At 47.6% G+C, this 13,993-nt stretch overlaps 1 protein-coding gene across 2 annotated transcripts in view; it reads right to left on the bottom strand.

Moving 5' to 3' along the window:
• Window positions 1-13,993, bottom strand: part of BRDT (bromodomain testis associated) — a 2,469,968-nt gene that overhangs the window by 1,570,075 nt on the left and 885,900 nt on the right. For both annotated transcript variants that reach the window (XM_086953938.1, XM_086953937.1), the window contains one exon: window positions 12,262-12,390. In XM_086953938.1, the coding sequence (XP_086810064.1) occupies window positions 12,262-12,390 (129 nt within the window). The remainder of the gene's footprint in view (window positions 1-12,261; window positions 12,391-13,993) is intronic.

Consider the following 13,993-nt stretch of genomic DNA (forward strand, 5'->3'; position numbering starts at 1 on the left):
AAGAACCAGATCCAGTTCTTAAGGTAGGTTATCATGGTAACGGAGCCTTCTGAATCCTTCGGGAGTCCAACCACTCAAATGCCCAGCCTTCGGAATGCACAAGTTGCTAATTGTGTAACGATATATCTGTAAGAGACATTGGTTAGTGATCGATTGCTTACCTTAGAACAGAGGTCTTCAAACTTTTTTGCTCTGAGCCCCCCTAAGCAAAATATTTGAGGTTGGGGCCCCCCTACAAAACTTTATGGCAAGGATTGGGGGATCAGGAGGGAGATGGTTGCATGCAAGTGCCAGGTCTTATAAGTTGATTTCCGGAGTACTTTTCCTATTGCTTATAAACTGCACTAAATATGAGACTTATAAAACAGCAAATGCATCAAACAAAAACATGCATTACCCCAAACATACATATGGCCATAATTGGGGTGGTGTGAGTCTCTAACACTCTTGGACCCCAATGCAACTACACTTGTTGCACTAATGATAACTGTAGTACTGAGTAGCAGGCTACTCCTCTGCATCTTTTACCTCTTCCCCACCATGACAGACCACCACCTCGGTCATAATGCTAGAAAGGAAAATAAACTCTCATGCCCCTTTTTTAAAGGTAGACAGTCATAATTGTGATGCAGGGGGCCCCTCAAACCTCCGGGCCTCAGTCCTGCTGCATCTGCTTCCTTAATGATAATCAGCAGTGGCCACTTACAATCCTGGCAGCAGCGCCAGCTTCACTAATGAATGAACCTTTTAAAAAACAATAAAAAAGCACTTATATTGTCCCCTTCTTTGGGGTATCTCTCAGAAAAAGCTGCATCTGGCCATTTGTAAACATAAAAATTAGTCCCCATACAATGCTCCCTATTCTGGCTCTTCTCTTTGACAATATCTATGAATCTCGCTCATTTAATCTGTCTCTTAGCCAATTAATGTGAGGCCCAGGGAATCGAGAGGATTAGGGCTTTGTATCTGAATGTAATCCTGCTGGCCTTCTACCTGCCACCTCATTGACTCAGCTTTCACAAAAAATCTGCCCCTGAATGGTTAATGCTGACTTTGAGGTGCCTCTGCCTGAAAGTGAAGGGTGTGGAGATAGTGCAGAAATTTACAAAATAAACCAGGCATTAATTGAGTGAGTTGCTTAAAGCCAGGGCCACTGGAATTATGAGTTTCTGCAGCAACAGCATTTTCCACATAATTGAGTTTACCACATTTGCTACAAAATCCACAATCTTCAGATTCCAACAAAAGAAACTTGATTCTAGCTCACACAGAACACAATTTACTTAAAACGTAGCAAAGAGTTCCAGAGCATTGGAAGGCCCTTTGCAAAGATTGACTGGAAATCTTGTAGTTGCTTACTGCTGTATTTAGGTGTTTTATAGATTTGACACATAATACACCATCTGCCACATCATCTGCGGATATTACCAAAAACAAAAAAAATGGTTCTAGGGCAAACGGTTCTAAAAATAGTAAAAATGCTATGACACATGGTGCTGGGCGGTGGAAGGCACTTTGCAAAGCTGGCCTGGTTTTCTTTCTGTTGCTTATAGTTATATTTCGCTATTAAACTGGTCCTAATGAGGTATAATTAATGCCCAGACAGTGTTACCAAGTTTTAAAATGGAAAAATAATGAAGCAATGCTATTAAAAAAAGGCCCAGATCTTTGGACTGGGGTGAATGTGTGACACTGATCCACATTCTGTCCATCACCCGTTTTGTTTGCAATTGCCGCCATAAGTGCGCTGGGGATGCTCAGACGTGGGTCCCAGGCACTCCACACCACTGGAGTCAAGCTAGCCGGGCTGATGAGGTGTTACCTCAAAACCGGTCCGGTCCTCGGATGCTTGATTCCGTTCTGGGAAGGACATGGCTTTTGTAGTTCGGACTGGACTGTTCCCATGGGGCACAGGGTCAGAGCTGATTTGCATATTGACATTGTCTAACCCAGGGTAGTGTGGAGTGCAAAAAAACGATGGAATTGGGCCCAGATCTTTGGACTGGGGTGAATGTGTGACATTGATCCACATTCTGTCCATCACCTGTTTTGTTTGCACTTTGCAAAGCTGGCCTGGTTTTCTTTCTGTTGCTTATAGTTATATTTTGGTATTAAACTGGTCCTAATGAGTTATAATTAATGCCCAGACAGTGTTACCAAGTTTTAAAATGGAAAAATAATGAAGCAATGCTATTAAACAAAGTGTCGCATAATTTGCCTATTCTTGCCGCATCATTTACTCAACTCGGACTCCTAATTTGTCCCTTTTCTGCCGCATAATTCCAGTGGCCTTGCTTATACCCTGGACCTCAAGCTAAGCATTCTAGGTTTGTGTGAGGTACAGGCGCTCACCAAGTCTAGAACTAGACCCGGTAGCTCTCAGTCACCTATGACATGCCTACCGAATGTTAGAAGTACCTACTCTTTGATGTGCGCATTATAAATGTAAATAACAACTTTGAAACAAAAAATTATTAACTCTTCATCACATAATATATTATGAACCGTGAATCAAGACAAGTGAAAGCAGCAATCCCTTCTTGTGGTCAAACTAAGACACTGACCACCAAGGCTCATCCTCATGAAATACATCCAAAAGCATCAAAAAATAAACGAGGGAAAACGCAAAGTACAAAATTTGCATTTATTACTGCCCAGTTAAAAAGGCACATTCAAACAACCTCTCAAACAAATATAGTTGTCGCTAGGACAAACACACCACAAACTGATCACATTAAGAATTTGTGCAGCTTTTACTTATTGAAACACAGAGAAAATACATGTTTCAGGCAAAATAAGTCTGACTATTCATAATTATACAAATTGCAAAGATCTCAAAATTGGTTTCCCTATTTTTGTTGAGGGTCTTTCATTGGAATAGCATTTATGCGCGTCCTAGAGTTCTTCTACTACATCTGTTTATTAAAACTTCAAGGGAGTTTCAAAGTTTTTTCAGGAACGGTCTTTAAAGGCTAATTGTGAACAGTAAGCTCTGCAACGCCCAGGTATCCTGGCGACACCTTCCTTTGCAGCATAAATCATTGCCCCCCACCCCCCAAGTATCTGCATATTTAAATAAACCTTAATTGAAATTAGTGGCAGGAATAATAGATGAAATCTAAACGTGAAGAAAGAACGAGCATTTGCGTTTTTGGTTTTCAAAACATAAATAAAAGACTGACATTTACAATGCCAGTAGTTTAAATTCCGGCAAATGCGAGACCCATTGCGTTCCAAATGCTTGTCTGTAATCTCTTTGACCTTGCCAGCCACCTCAGCGACCCCTGCCCCTAGGGCACTCAAATCACGCTCGGAATAAATGAAGACAGCCTGGAAATGCAGCAAATAAACAAAGCTGCACTACCAGGCCATCTTTCATTGACATATACTTGGAGAGGCATCTGCGCCCCCCTGGGAACCCATCCACGCCCCCCAGGGGGGCACGCCCCACAGTTTGAAGACCTCTGCCTTAGAATATCCCCAGGCGTCAGACTGGATCCGGATATTTTTGCTTAGCAGTACCCCTGCGCGTCAGTAGGTGGCGTCCTGCGGCTCCGAGTCCATCACTGGCGTTAAAAGCGCCGAGATGACGTCACGGACAGTACTTAGGCACCACACATGCGCAATGACGTCAGTTATGTACACAACTTTCCACGCCAGGAACGCAGAGCAATGCAAGATACGGACCATTGGTGCATATAACTAGGGCCCTAAAAGGGATGACCTTTTAGTAGTAACTTGTGCATCTGAAAGAGACACGTTAGTGATAGATTCCTTACCTTAGAATAGATACCCCAGCAATACCAACCCCGGTGGTGAGTCTGCGAACAAGATTACACCAGAAAGTCACGGAGCACAGACCGGCCAAAGAAGCCGTCCCTCCGGACCTGACTGTCAAGGCAGTAGTGCTTGGTAAACGTGTGCAGCGAGGCCCACGTAGCTGCCTGAAAAATGTCCTGCAATGGAACACCGCGTCCCAAGGCAGTAGTGGCTGCCGTTGCCCTGGTGGAATGTGCACACAACCCCACAGGAGGCTCCTCCTTAGCCAACGAATAAGAGGCCTTGATGCAGAGAACGACCCACCGAGAGATGGTCCGTTTGTCCACGCCCCGACCTTTTTTGGCAGCCACGTAGCCAACAAAGAGCTGGTCATCCACCCGGAACTGTTGTGCGCAGCTCAGGTAGAAGGAAAGCGCACGTTTTGGGTCCAGATGATGGAGCCTCTCTTCCTCTCTTTAAGGATGCGGAAAGAAGGTAGGCAAAGTGATGGTCTGCCCGATGTGGAAGGGCGTGACAACCTTTGGCAAGAAAGAAGGACGGGTCCTCAGAACCACCTTGTCCGGATAAATAGAAAGGAAAGGAGATTTAGAAGAAAGAACCTGGAGATCACTCACTCTTCTGGCAGAGGTGATAGCTACCAGGAAAGCCGTCTTAAGAGTGAGAAGACGTAAAGGACAGTTATGAAGCGGCTCGAAGGGAGCGCACATCAGAAACGTCAAGACAAGGTTTAAGGCCCACTGAGGCATGATAAACCGAACCGGAGGGAACGTGTACGTAATGCCTTTTAGAAAACGGTTCAGAATCGGGGACTTAAAAAGAGAAGGCTGATCAGGAAGCAATAGAAAGACGGAAATGGCCGAAAGATAACCTTTGATAGTGTCCAGAGCAAAGCCTTGCTGAGCTAAAGAAAGAACCTCGGAAAGAGGAGCAGAAAGGGGATCCACAGCCTTCGCTGTGCACCATGCCACAAACTTGTTCCACCTGCAGGCGTATACCATTTTTGTGGAGGAACGCATGGCTGCCAGAATGACATCACAGACTTCGGGAGGAAGATCGAAAGGTGTAAACTGTCGCCGCTCAATCTCCACGCATGGAAGTGAAGGCTAGACAGGTTCGGGTGGAGAACTGTCCTCCCGAAGTGGCAATCGGATTGGGGGTTCGATCACCATGCTGAGTAGCTTGGGATACCAGTATCTTTGTGCCCAATCCGGAGCCACAAGGATGACTTGGGCCCGGTCACGCCTGATCTTCTTCAGGACTCTGGGTAGAAGTGGTATAGGTGGAAAGGCGTACAACAAACCGCAACTCCACTCGTGACGAAAAGCGTAGCCGAGCGAGTGCGGCCTTGGAAATTCCAACAAGCAGAATTGATGACATCGCGCGTTCTCTTCGGTGGCGAAAAGATCTAACCAAGGTTCTCCCCACTTCTGAAAGAGACATGTCCAAGTTCAGGCGCCATTCGTGATCCATCAAGCACCGGTGGCTGAGTACGTCCGCCCTGGCATTCAGAGAAACTGCCAGGTGTTGAACCATCAAGGTAATGCCTTTATGTTCCAGCCATCTCCAGAGGCGCAGAGCCTCCTGACATAGGGTCCAGGACCCCACCCCTCCTTGTTTGTTGCAATACCACATGGCGGTGGTGTTGTCCTTGAACACCTGCACTACATTTCCCCAGACAGAGGGAAAGAATGCCTTCAATGCATGCTGGATCGCCAGCAAAAGGTTGATATGGAGCCGGGACTCCGCCTGGGACCAGAGACCTCTATTTAAGCCTCTCCCAAATGGTCACCCCATCCCAAGAGGGACGTCACCACTGTGTGCTCCAGTTGGGGAAGGGAGAGAGATCTGCCCATGACCCAACCTCGATTCGATAGCCACCACTGCAATTGTTGAGCAGTGCCCTCTTGAGATCTGGACATGATTGGACAGGTTGCCCTGATGCTGCGCCCACTGGAACTTCAGGTCCCACTGCAGAGCCTGCATATGCCATCTGGCATGTGTCACAAGCAGGATGCAGGAGGCCATCAGGCCCAGAAGCCGTAGGGTCATCCTAAATGAAACCCAGGAAAGAGGCCGAAAGATCGGAATCCTAGCCTGAATATCCCGGACTCGCTGCTCGGGAGGATAAACCCGAAACAGCGTCAAATTCATAACCGCTCCGATGAAGGGGAGCTTCTGAGAGGGACTCATGTGCGACTTCGGCACGTTGATGGAGAACCCAAGCAATTGCAGGAGGTTGGCCGTAGTCTGAAGGTGGTTGACGACTGCCTGGGGCGAGCCTGCCTTCAACAACCAGTCGTCGAGGTAGGGGAAGACGGACACCCCCGACCTGCGCAGGTGAGCCGCGACCACTGGCATCACCTTCGTGAACACCTGTGCGGCGCTGGTAAGACCGAAGGGGAGCACGGCAAACTGAAAATGCTCCTGACCTACCGTGAACAGCAGGTAATGCCGGTGGACCGGCAAGATGGGGATGTGAAAATAAGCGTCCTGCAAGTCCAATGCTACCATCCAGTCTCCAGGGTCGAGGGCAGCCAGGACCTGAGCCAGAGTCAGCATTTTGAATTTCTCCTTCTGGAGGAAGCGATTGACGCTCGGAGGTCCAAGATGGGGCGCATTCTCCCCTTGTTCTTCTTGGGAACCAGAAAGAATTGGGAATAACAAACACTCTCTACTTCTGGCACAGGAACACACTTGATGGCCACCTTGGCCAAGCGGGCCATGACTTCCTGTAGTAGAAGAACCAAATGATCGCCTGACATGCGGTGGCACCGAGGCGGCATGGCTGGAGGGGAGGACTGAAAGGGAAGGGAATAACCCTTGCAAATTATCTGCAGCACCCACCAGTCCGATGTAATTTCGCGCCAGTGGTGGAGATGGTGGCGGACCCTGCCACCCACCGGTGTGGGGTGCTCCCTGAAGCTCGGAATAAGAAGGCTTGGAGGTAGAAACAGCGGGGGTAGAGGTGGACTGACTGGCACGCTGGTTCCCAGACTGCAGAAGCTGCGGTCGTGCTGAGGCTGGTTCTGCACAGGCTTGTTGGAGGAGTGTGCCTGGGTGCCTCTGCCCTGGCCACGAAAGGAACGAAACCCAGGAGTGGAAGGGTTCTTCATAGAAAGACCCAAGGACTTGGCCGTGACTCGTTAGTCCTTAAAGCGCTCCAGCGCACTGTCGGCCTTATCGCCAAAGAGGCGGGAGCCATCAAAGGGCATGTCCATGTGCAAACCCTGGACATCCGGCGACAACCCAGTCGAACGCAACCGGGCATGGCGCCGCAATGCCACAGTCGCGGAAATTGCCCTGCCCAATGAATCATGGGTGTCCAAACCACACCTGATTGCAAACTTAGCCGCATCCTTACCTTCAGCAATCACTTGGGAAAAGACAGCCTGGACCTCCTCAGAATACCAAGGCAAGACCTGAGCAACAGAATCCCACACTGCGTGGGAGTAACAGCCCAACAAGCAGGCAGTGTTAAACGACTGCAGCCCTAAGCTGGCTGAGGAGAACAACCTCTTACCAAATTGTTCCAGCCTTTTAGAGTCCTTATTTGGCCGAGCTGTGGGAAAGGCACTCAGACGACGAGGCCTGAATGACCAGGCTCTGAGGCATAGGGTGAGTGGTCAGGAAGGTGGTATCACCAGGCGCCATGCAGTGAAGCCTGGCGACGTTTTTATCCACTGGCGCCCCCGTGGCCGGCCGCAACCAAGTGCCCAAGAGGACTTCGGTAAGGGTCTTGTTGAAAGGAAGCAGCCGTCTGGAGCACCTCTATAAGGAGGTTCGTTTTGAGGCCCACTGTAGGGAGGTTAAGAATGAGAGCCTCCGCAGCCCGACGGAGCACCATGGTGGAGGAAGCACCCTCCTCCATAGTAGGCGGAGGGGAGGCAAACCCCGGGTCAGAAGAAACCGAGTTTGCCCGCGTCTTCCAAGTCGTCCACCCAATCTTGCTCGGAATCACATTGCCGGGCAAGAGGGTCCGAGGACCCGTCACAGTCATCATCCTCCTCTGGATCCTGGAACCGGGGCAAGGGTGGGATAAACGGCACCCAATGCGGTGCAAAGGGCAGCCCCGGAGCCGGCAGCGCTGCACCTCGTGGCGCCAGGGCCAGCGCCGCAGGATCCTATGGCGCTGAGGCCGGAGCTGGTGTCAGAGCCGCCCGACCAACAGGATCTGGACAAGGGAGCGCGGGGCGCGAAGGCATCCCGGTGGGAACCCGGGGCCTGAAAAGGCAGTCCATGGCAGTAAGAAACTCTTGCACCTGTTCGGGAGTCGCCGACGGACTCGGGTATGGCAGGTAGGCTGCGGGACTCCCAGGCTCGAGAGGAGCCGCAGGGGCAGAGCCCCTGTCCCCCTCGTCTGCCTCAGAGGAGCGACGGGGGGCGTCTGAGAGCAAACACGCTTCTTCAACTTCTTTTTATGGCATCGCTTACAGGAATACGAAGGCGAAGACTTGGAGCCCAAGGAGCGACGGCACCGGTCCCGCAAGAGGACGCAGGAATGGCCCCTGGACCCAGAGCAGCGGTGTGATGAATGCTGAATCTCCAGCAATTTCCGACGCCGCTCCTGCAAGGCTTTCGGGACCATGGCTCGACAGTCCCAGCTGTCGTGATCTGGCTCCAGGCAGTAGAGGCACACATCGTGGGGGTCCGTCACCGACATATTACGGCAGCATGCCCCACAAGACTTAAAGCCGGGCATCCATAGGTGCACCAGGAGAAAAAAGGGGGAGACAAAAGTCTCAAAAGAGTAGTAAAAAAATTACTAAGGTACGTGCTCAATTCGGATCTGCGCTTCCTGGCGCGGAAAAAGAAAAAACGGACGTCAGTGCGCTTTACAGAACAGAGGAATTAATGAGGTCAAAGTACGTTTTGGAATCGAATTCTATGACACATACAGAACTAAATGATGAGGAACTCTTTGTAATAATTGCTCAATAAACTAAAAAGATAATCACCATAAAAAAGCAAGAGTACATGGCAGTTTTTTGTGAATTAAAAATCTCAAATCATATAAATAACTATGAAGTCAGTGCCCAGTAGGGCAGTTATCCAACAGACTACGAATTTAACTGTTTTCAAATACAATACATTCAAGCGTATGACCATCCAGAGACAGGCTGAAACAAATGTAAAATACAAGGTGTTGGTCAAGTTACTATAATACACCAGTTTGAAAGAAAAATTGCATTTTGCATTATGGACAATTGTTTGAATTTCAAAAGGCAAAACAAATTAACAATAGACAATTAAGAACAATTCCAAAAAAATAAACGATTGGCCTAGATATTTGTTGACCTCCAAAAATTTAAAGTCTTGAAGCAAAGCCATGCGAGACAAACGGGTACCTTGGCATGTCAAACAAGCGCCATCATTATGTGAGTTTCTAGTGTGTTTTTCTTCCCTGCTCCATGCTGCTCTATCTAATCTGTGTGGTTCTCTTTAAATCCCTTGTGAGATGTACTTTTACTCATGTGCCTGCATTGTTTTCTTGCTCAAGTGCTTTTCTCCCTTCCCAAATCCATGTTACTCTCTACCAATTTGCTTTTTTCCCCACGGACGTCCGTGCTCCGCAGTGGTCTCTCTCCCACCCAATGCTCCCCTGCGTCCTCCATGTTGCTCCCCCAACTCGCTCGATGTTGTCTCTGGCCCTCTGTGTTGCTTCAGGTCCCATCGGCTACACGTGCAGCTTCTGCATCCCCCCCTTCCATGTTGCTTCCCCTTACACTGGCTTTTACCCCATGTTGCTTGAGTGCCCTCCCTCTCCCATGTTGCTTCTCTCTGCTCACCCACAAGCTTTTTAAAAAAACAGCTTTTTAGCTTTTTTTTTGCCAAGCCGAGATGAATTGGTAAGTAAGATAAAAAGAGGCGATGCCAAAATATTGTGATAGGCTTTTTTTCCTTTTTAGCCATGCTGCCCGGCATTGTGGATGCTGTACAGTAATTGTGGCTAAAAGAACTTGGCAAAAAAGTAGATCCCAAAGGCGAGACCTTATTGGCTTTGTCACTACTTGCTTTTTTGCCTTTCTACATCTCCAGTCTGATTGTGTCCTGACTTCATAGTGCCGAGAGCCACCAGAAGTAACCAGAAGTAATGAGATTCTCAAACAGACAGGCAGGGGATTGTTCATGGTGACTTTGCAGAAGATGCAGGCTGGCAAGAAAACTGATGGGGGTGAGGTGGTCATATTTAGTCAGGTCCTCGATAAAGAGCTGTGGCATCCAAGCCCCCTTCATCCACAATGCAGGCGTCCAAAGAGTTATGTGATCACTTTGCCAACTTCTTCAATGAGAAAATCACCAAGATTGAGTTCTCAATGGACGACTGCCGCCGACCCTGTCGATAGCCCGCTTCCAGGAGAAGAAAAGAACAACCCACCCAGCCTCCCTCCCAACAACTGGAAATCTTTCAACCTAATCTCCGAAGCAACGATCATCGAAATGATTACCAGTTTCAAACCTTCGTCTCACATTGCTGACCCTATACCGGCCCAAATGGCTAAAAAGCTCAAAATCTCCCTTGCCCTGCTCTGGACCAGGATTATAAATAGCTCCCTGATAACCGGAGTCATGCCAAACTGCCTACAAATAGGCCAAGTCACGCCACTACTAAAAACAAAGGGGCTCTGAACCAAATGATCTCAATAAGTTCAGACCGGACTCCAATCTCCTGTTCCTATTGAAAATACTGGAAAGATGTGTTCTCCTTTAACTCACCCAACACATAGACAGCAACAACCTGCTAGACCCTTATCAATCGGGCTTTAGAAAAGGTTGCCGCACAGAGACAGCGATTCTGACTGTCATTGATGTCTATAAATCTCAAGATACAGACCAATGCAGTTTACTCATACTCCTGGATCTATCGGCAGCCTTCGACACGGTTGACCACAAACTACTCATCAGCGTACTTCAAGAAAGGGTAGGAGCTGAAGAGGTGGTCTTGTAATGGTTCACCTCCTTCCTGCAAAACCGCACCAAACTAATAAAAATCAAAAACTCCATGTCTGACCTACTACCCATTAACAGGAGCATCCCTCAAGGATCAGTCCTCTCCCCACAACTATTCAACATCTACATGGAGCCTCTCACCAACATACTCAAAGAAGCAAATATTCCCTTCCACCTCTATGCGGATGATACCGAGATCTATCTAGAAACTTCCTCCATCAGTTAAATTCAGAGACAAAACAACACCCTAAAAGAAGTTCAACACTGGCTATCCCTCAACCACCAGAAACTCAACCAAGATAAGACGGAAATCCTTCTCATATCAAATAAAGAGCAGACTCACCAAATCACAGAATGGCTTAAATCTATTAACGCTCTCAACTGCCAGCTCACCCCAGCCGACTCAGGTAAATCACTGGGAATCACTCTGGGCCAAAACTTAGACATGATCAAACACATCAAGAACACTGCAAAGAGTGACTTCCTCAACCTAAAACTTCTCTACCAAATAAAACCCTTCATCCCTCCCAACGACCTCAAACAGGTAACTCAATCCCTGGTATTGTCCAGGTTGGACTACGGGAAGGCAACTCTAACAGCAACACCAAAAGCCCACCTTGCTCCCCTCAGATCAACTCTTAATGCAGCAGCCAGGATGGTCACCAGAGTAAAGAAATATGAACACATCTCCCCTGCTCTCAGAGAGCTAAACTGGCTCCCAATCGAAATGCGTGCCAACTTCAGAACTGCCCATCTCCTACACAAAGCTCTGCACACTGGGAAACCTGCCTACCTGGCCGCCAAACTCAATAAGGCCAGCCAGGCAAGAACCCTAAGGAGTACTAACACTCCACTTTTCATTCCACCGAAAACTCTCAAGCAAAAAACACTATCACGCTCCTTCTCTGGAAACGCTCCCAAAATCTGGAACTCCATTCCAGTCCATATCAGGACCATCCCCTCCTTCTTAAAATTCAAAAGTCAGCTCAAAGACCTCTTCCTCAATAGTACTCTCCCGAATGGTTAAATTAACCTTAATGGAGAATCGCTCATACTGCAGCTTTTAGCAACCTGGATAATGAAGGCTTCCACACCACCTACCTCTCGAAGTGCTCCTCTGTCCCCCCTCCTTGAACTAGACTTGTCGCTACTCATTGTGTACTAATGTTTTACTGTGTGTACGACTGCCATACTATGTGTTCGATTTCTTCACTTTAAATGTTGTAAAGCGCTTGGATACCTCCGGGTCTGGCCAGCGCTAAATAAACCTCTTAAATAAATAAATGTACTATGCCTTTGAGTGGAAGCAGTTGCGGAGTATGGGATACCATGGAGTAGGGACTGTTTCAACATTATGCTGAGTGGGTTACTTAGTATATCTCCGTAAATGTTGGTTGAAGTACATACACTGGAAACATTACTGTCGGACGGTTATATTGTGCAATATCTACAAACATGCACTATTCAAATGTCCACCTGTTCAAAATGGAATATTTCTAGAACTACAATTTACAAACAACTGAATTAACTCACCTGTAGCTTTCGTGCCATAAACACTATGTTCTGGCCCGCTGAATTGTATCTGTAGCAATTCATGAACATTAATCGCATGTCAGCAGCAAATTCTTGTGCATCTTGGTATTTTCCGTTCTCCATTTTTTCCTACAGGACAAAAACTCATTAGCATAGCTAATAAAATAGAAATTGTGAAGTACTCACACTATACTGAGAACTAGAGAAAACATGGCAATGATTCAAAAGAGCATTAATGAAAATTTGCCTAGCACTGTAAAGGTAAGTTTCAATTCTATTAAGGACACGGAGGCGAGAATTATGCTATGTCTTTCTCCACTTAATTAACATTATAATTTTCATAGGCGCAGAAAGACATTTTTTTATAAAAACTTGCATGAATCATAAGTAAAAAACATGACCAAAAAACGTCAACTCCCATGACACAGAGGTAGGTATCCAACACAATAGTCCCTCCATAGTGTACATGAACAGTATATACTTCTTTTACACTGTTGGTTCCTCTACTTTCTTTGCGCAAGTTACGCTATTCACACAATCACTGGTCCTGTTTTGAGCCCTCGTTACCTGAAAGAACAGAGACAGCGTAAGGTCTCAATTGAAAAACCCTGAAGGATACCAAGATTTTAACATTGCGTACAGAAACCAACTCTTCAATTACATTTTCCAACAGAAATTGCAACTCTTATAGACCATGAATCGGTTACTTGCCATCGTACAGGCGGGTTTCGCACAAGAAAAGTGCTTCGGACGGGGTAATCCTCGCTTCCGTGTCCTTAATAGAATTGAAACTTACCTTTACGGTGCTAGGCAAATTTTCATGCTACGTCAGGACCGGAGGCTCAGATTATGCTGGTTTAACCCTTACTCACCACTAACTGAGCAACCTACATTACAAGCTTGAAGTAAAATCTTTTAAAGGTCTAGTCCAAGGACCAGTCCACTGCCCGCCTCAAATCCCCCAGACTGGCCCCCAAAGAAAAAGCTTTTGAAGCCATCGTCCCTCTAGCTGAGTGGGCCTCAAACTGTTTTGTGTCAATGCCCGCTTCTTGCATGACCCAACGCACCCACCTGGCTATAGTGGGGGAAGAGACAGCCTTGTGTGGTTTCCTTAGGGCAATAAGCAATTGATTGACGCCCCAGAGGGCGAATCTCCGGAGTTATTTCCCCTTATGCCTTGAGGCAGCCCACGACACACAATTTTGGGACATCTGAAAAAGCCAGATACAAGACCGTCCTGGCAAGTGACTTAGTGCGACGTCCCACCGTGAACACCACCCCATCCGGGGAAAAGACTCTTGCTGAAATGTCCAGCGCCCTGGCCTCTGAAACTCTCCTACAGGAGACAGTCTAAAGGCATTGCAAGCTTGGCCGAGATTTCTTTCATTGAAAGATATTTATTCGGTTGCCAAGACAGAAAAAGGTTCAGGGCCAAATTGACGTCCCATATAGTGGAGTAGCGTGGTTCCGGGGGCAAGGAAAGGCGGATACCTCGCAGAAGCCTGCAGACAAAGGGATGTTCACCCTCTGGATCCCCATCTATCGGGTTGTGACCCGCAGAGACTGCTGACCTTATTGCATAGATTGAACGTTATGCCAGGCCTTCCAATACCAAATCTGCCAGAAAGTTCAGAACTGGAACAACGCCTTTAACCACAGGTTCCAAATCCCATCGATGACACCCACAAACCCATATTGTCCAGGCAGACCGATAAAGCTAAATGAGGCTGTC

This window comes from Lissotriton vulgaris, chromosome 1_1, assembly GCF_964263255.1.
Source record: "Lissotriton vulgaris chromosome 1_1, aLisVul1.2, whole genome shotgun sequence".
Classification (NCBI taxonomy): domain Eukaryota; kingdom Metazoa; phylum Chordata; class Amphibia; order Caudata; family Salamandridae; genus Lissotriton; species Lissotriton vulgaris.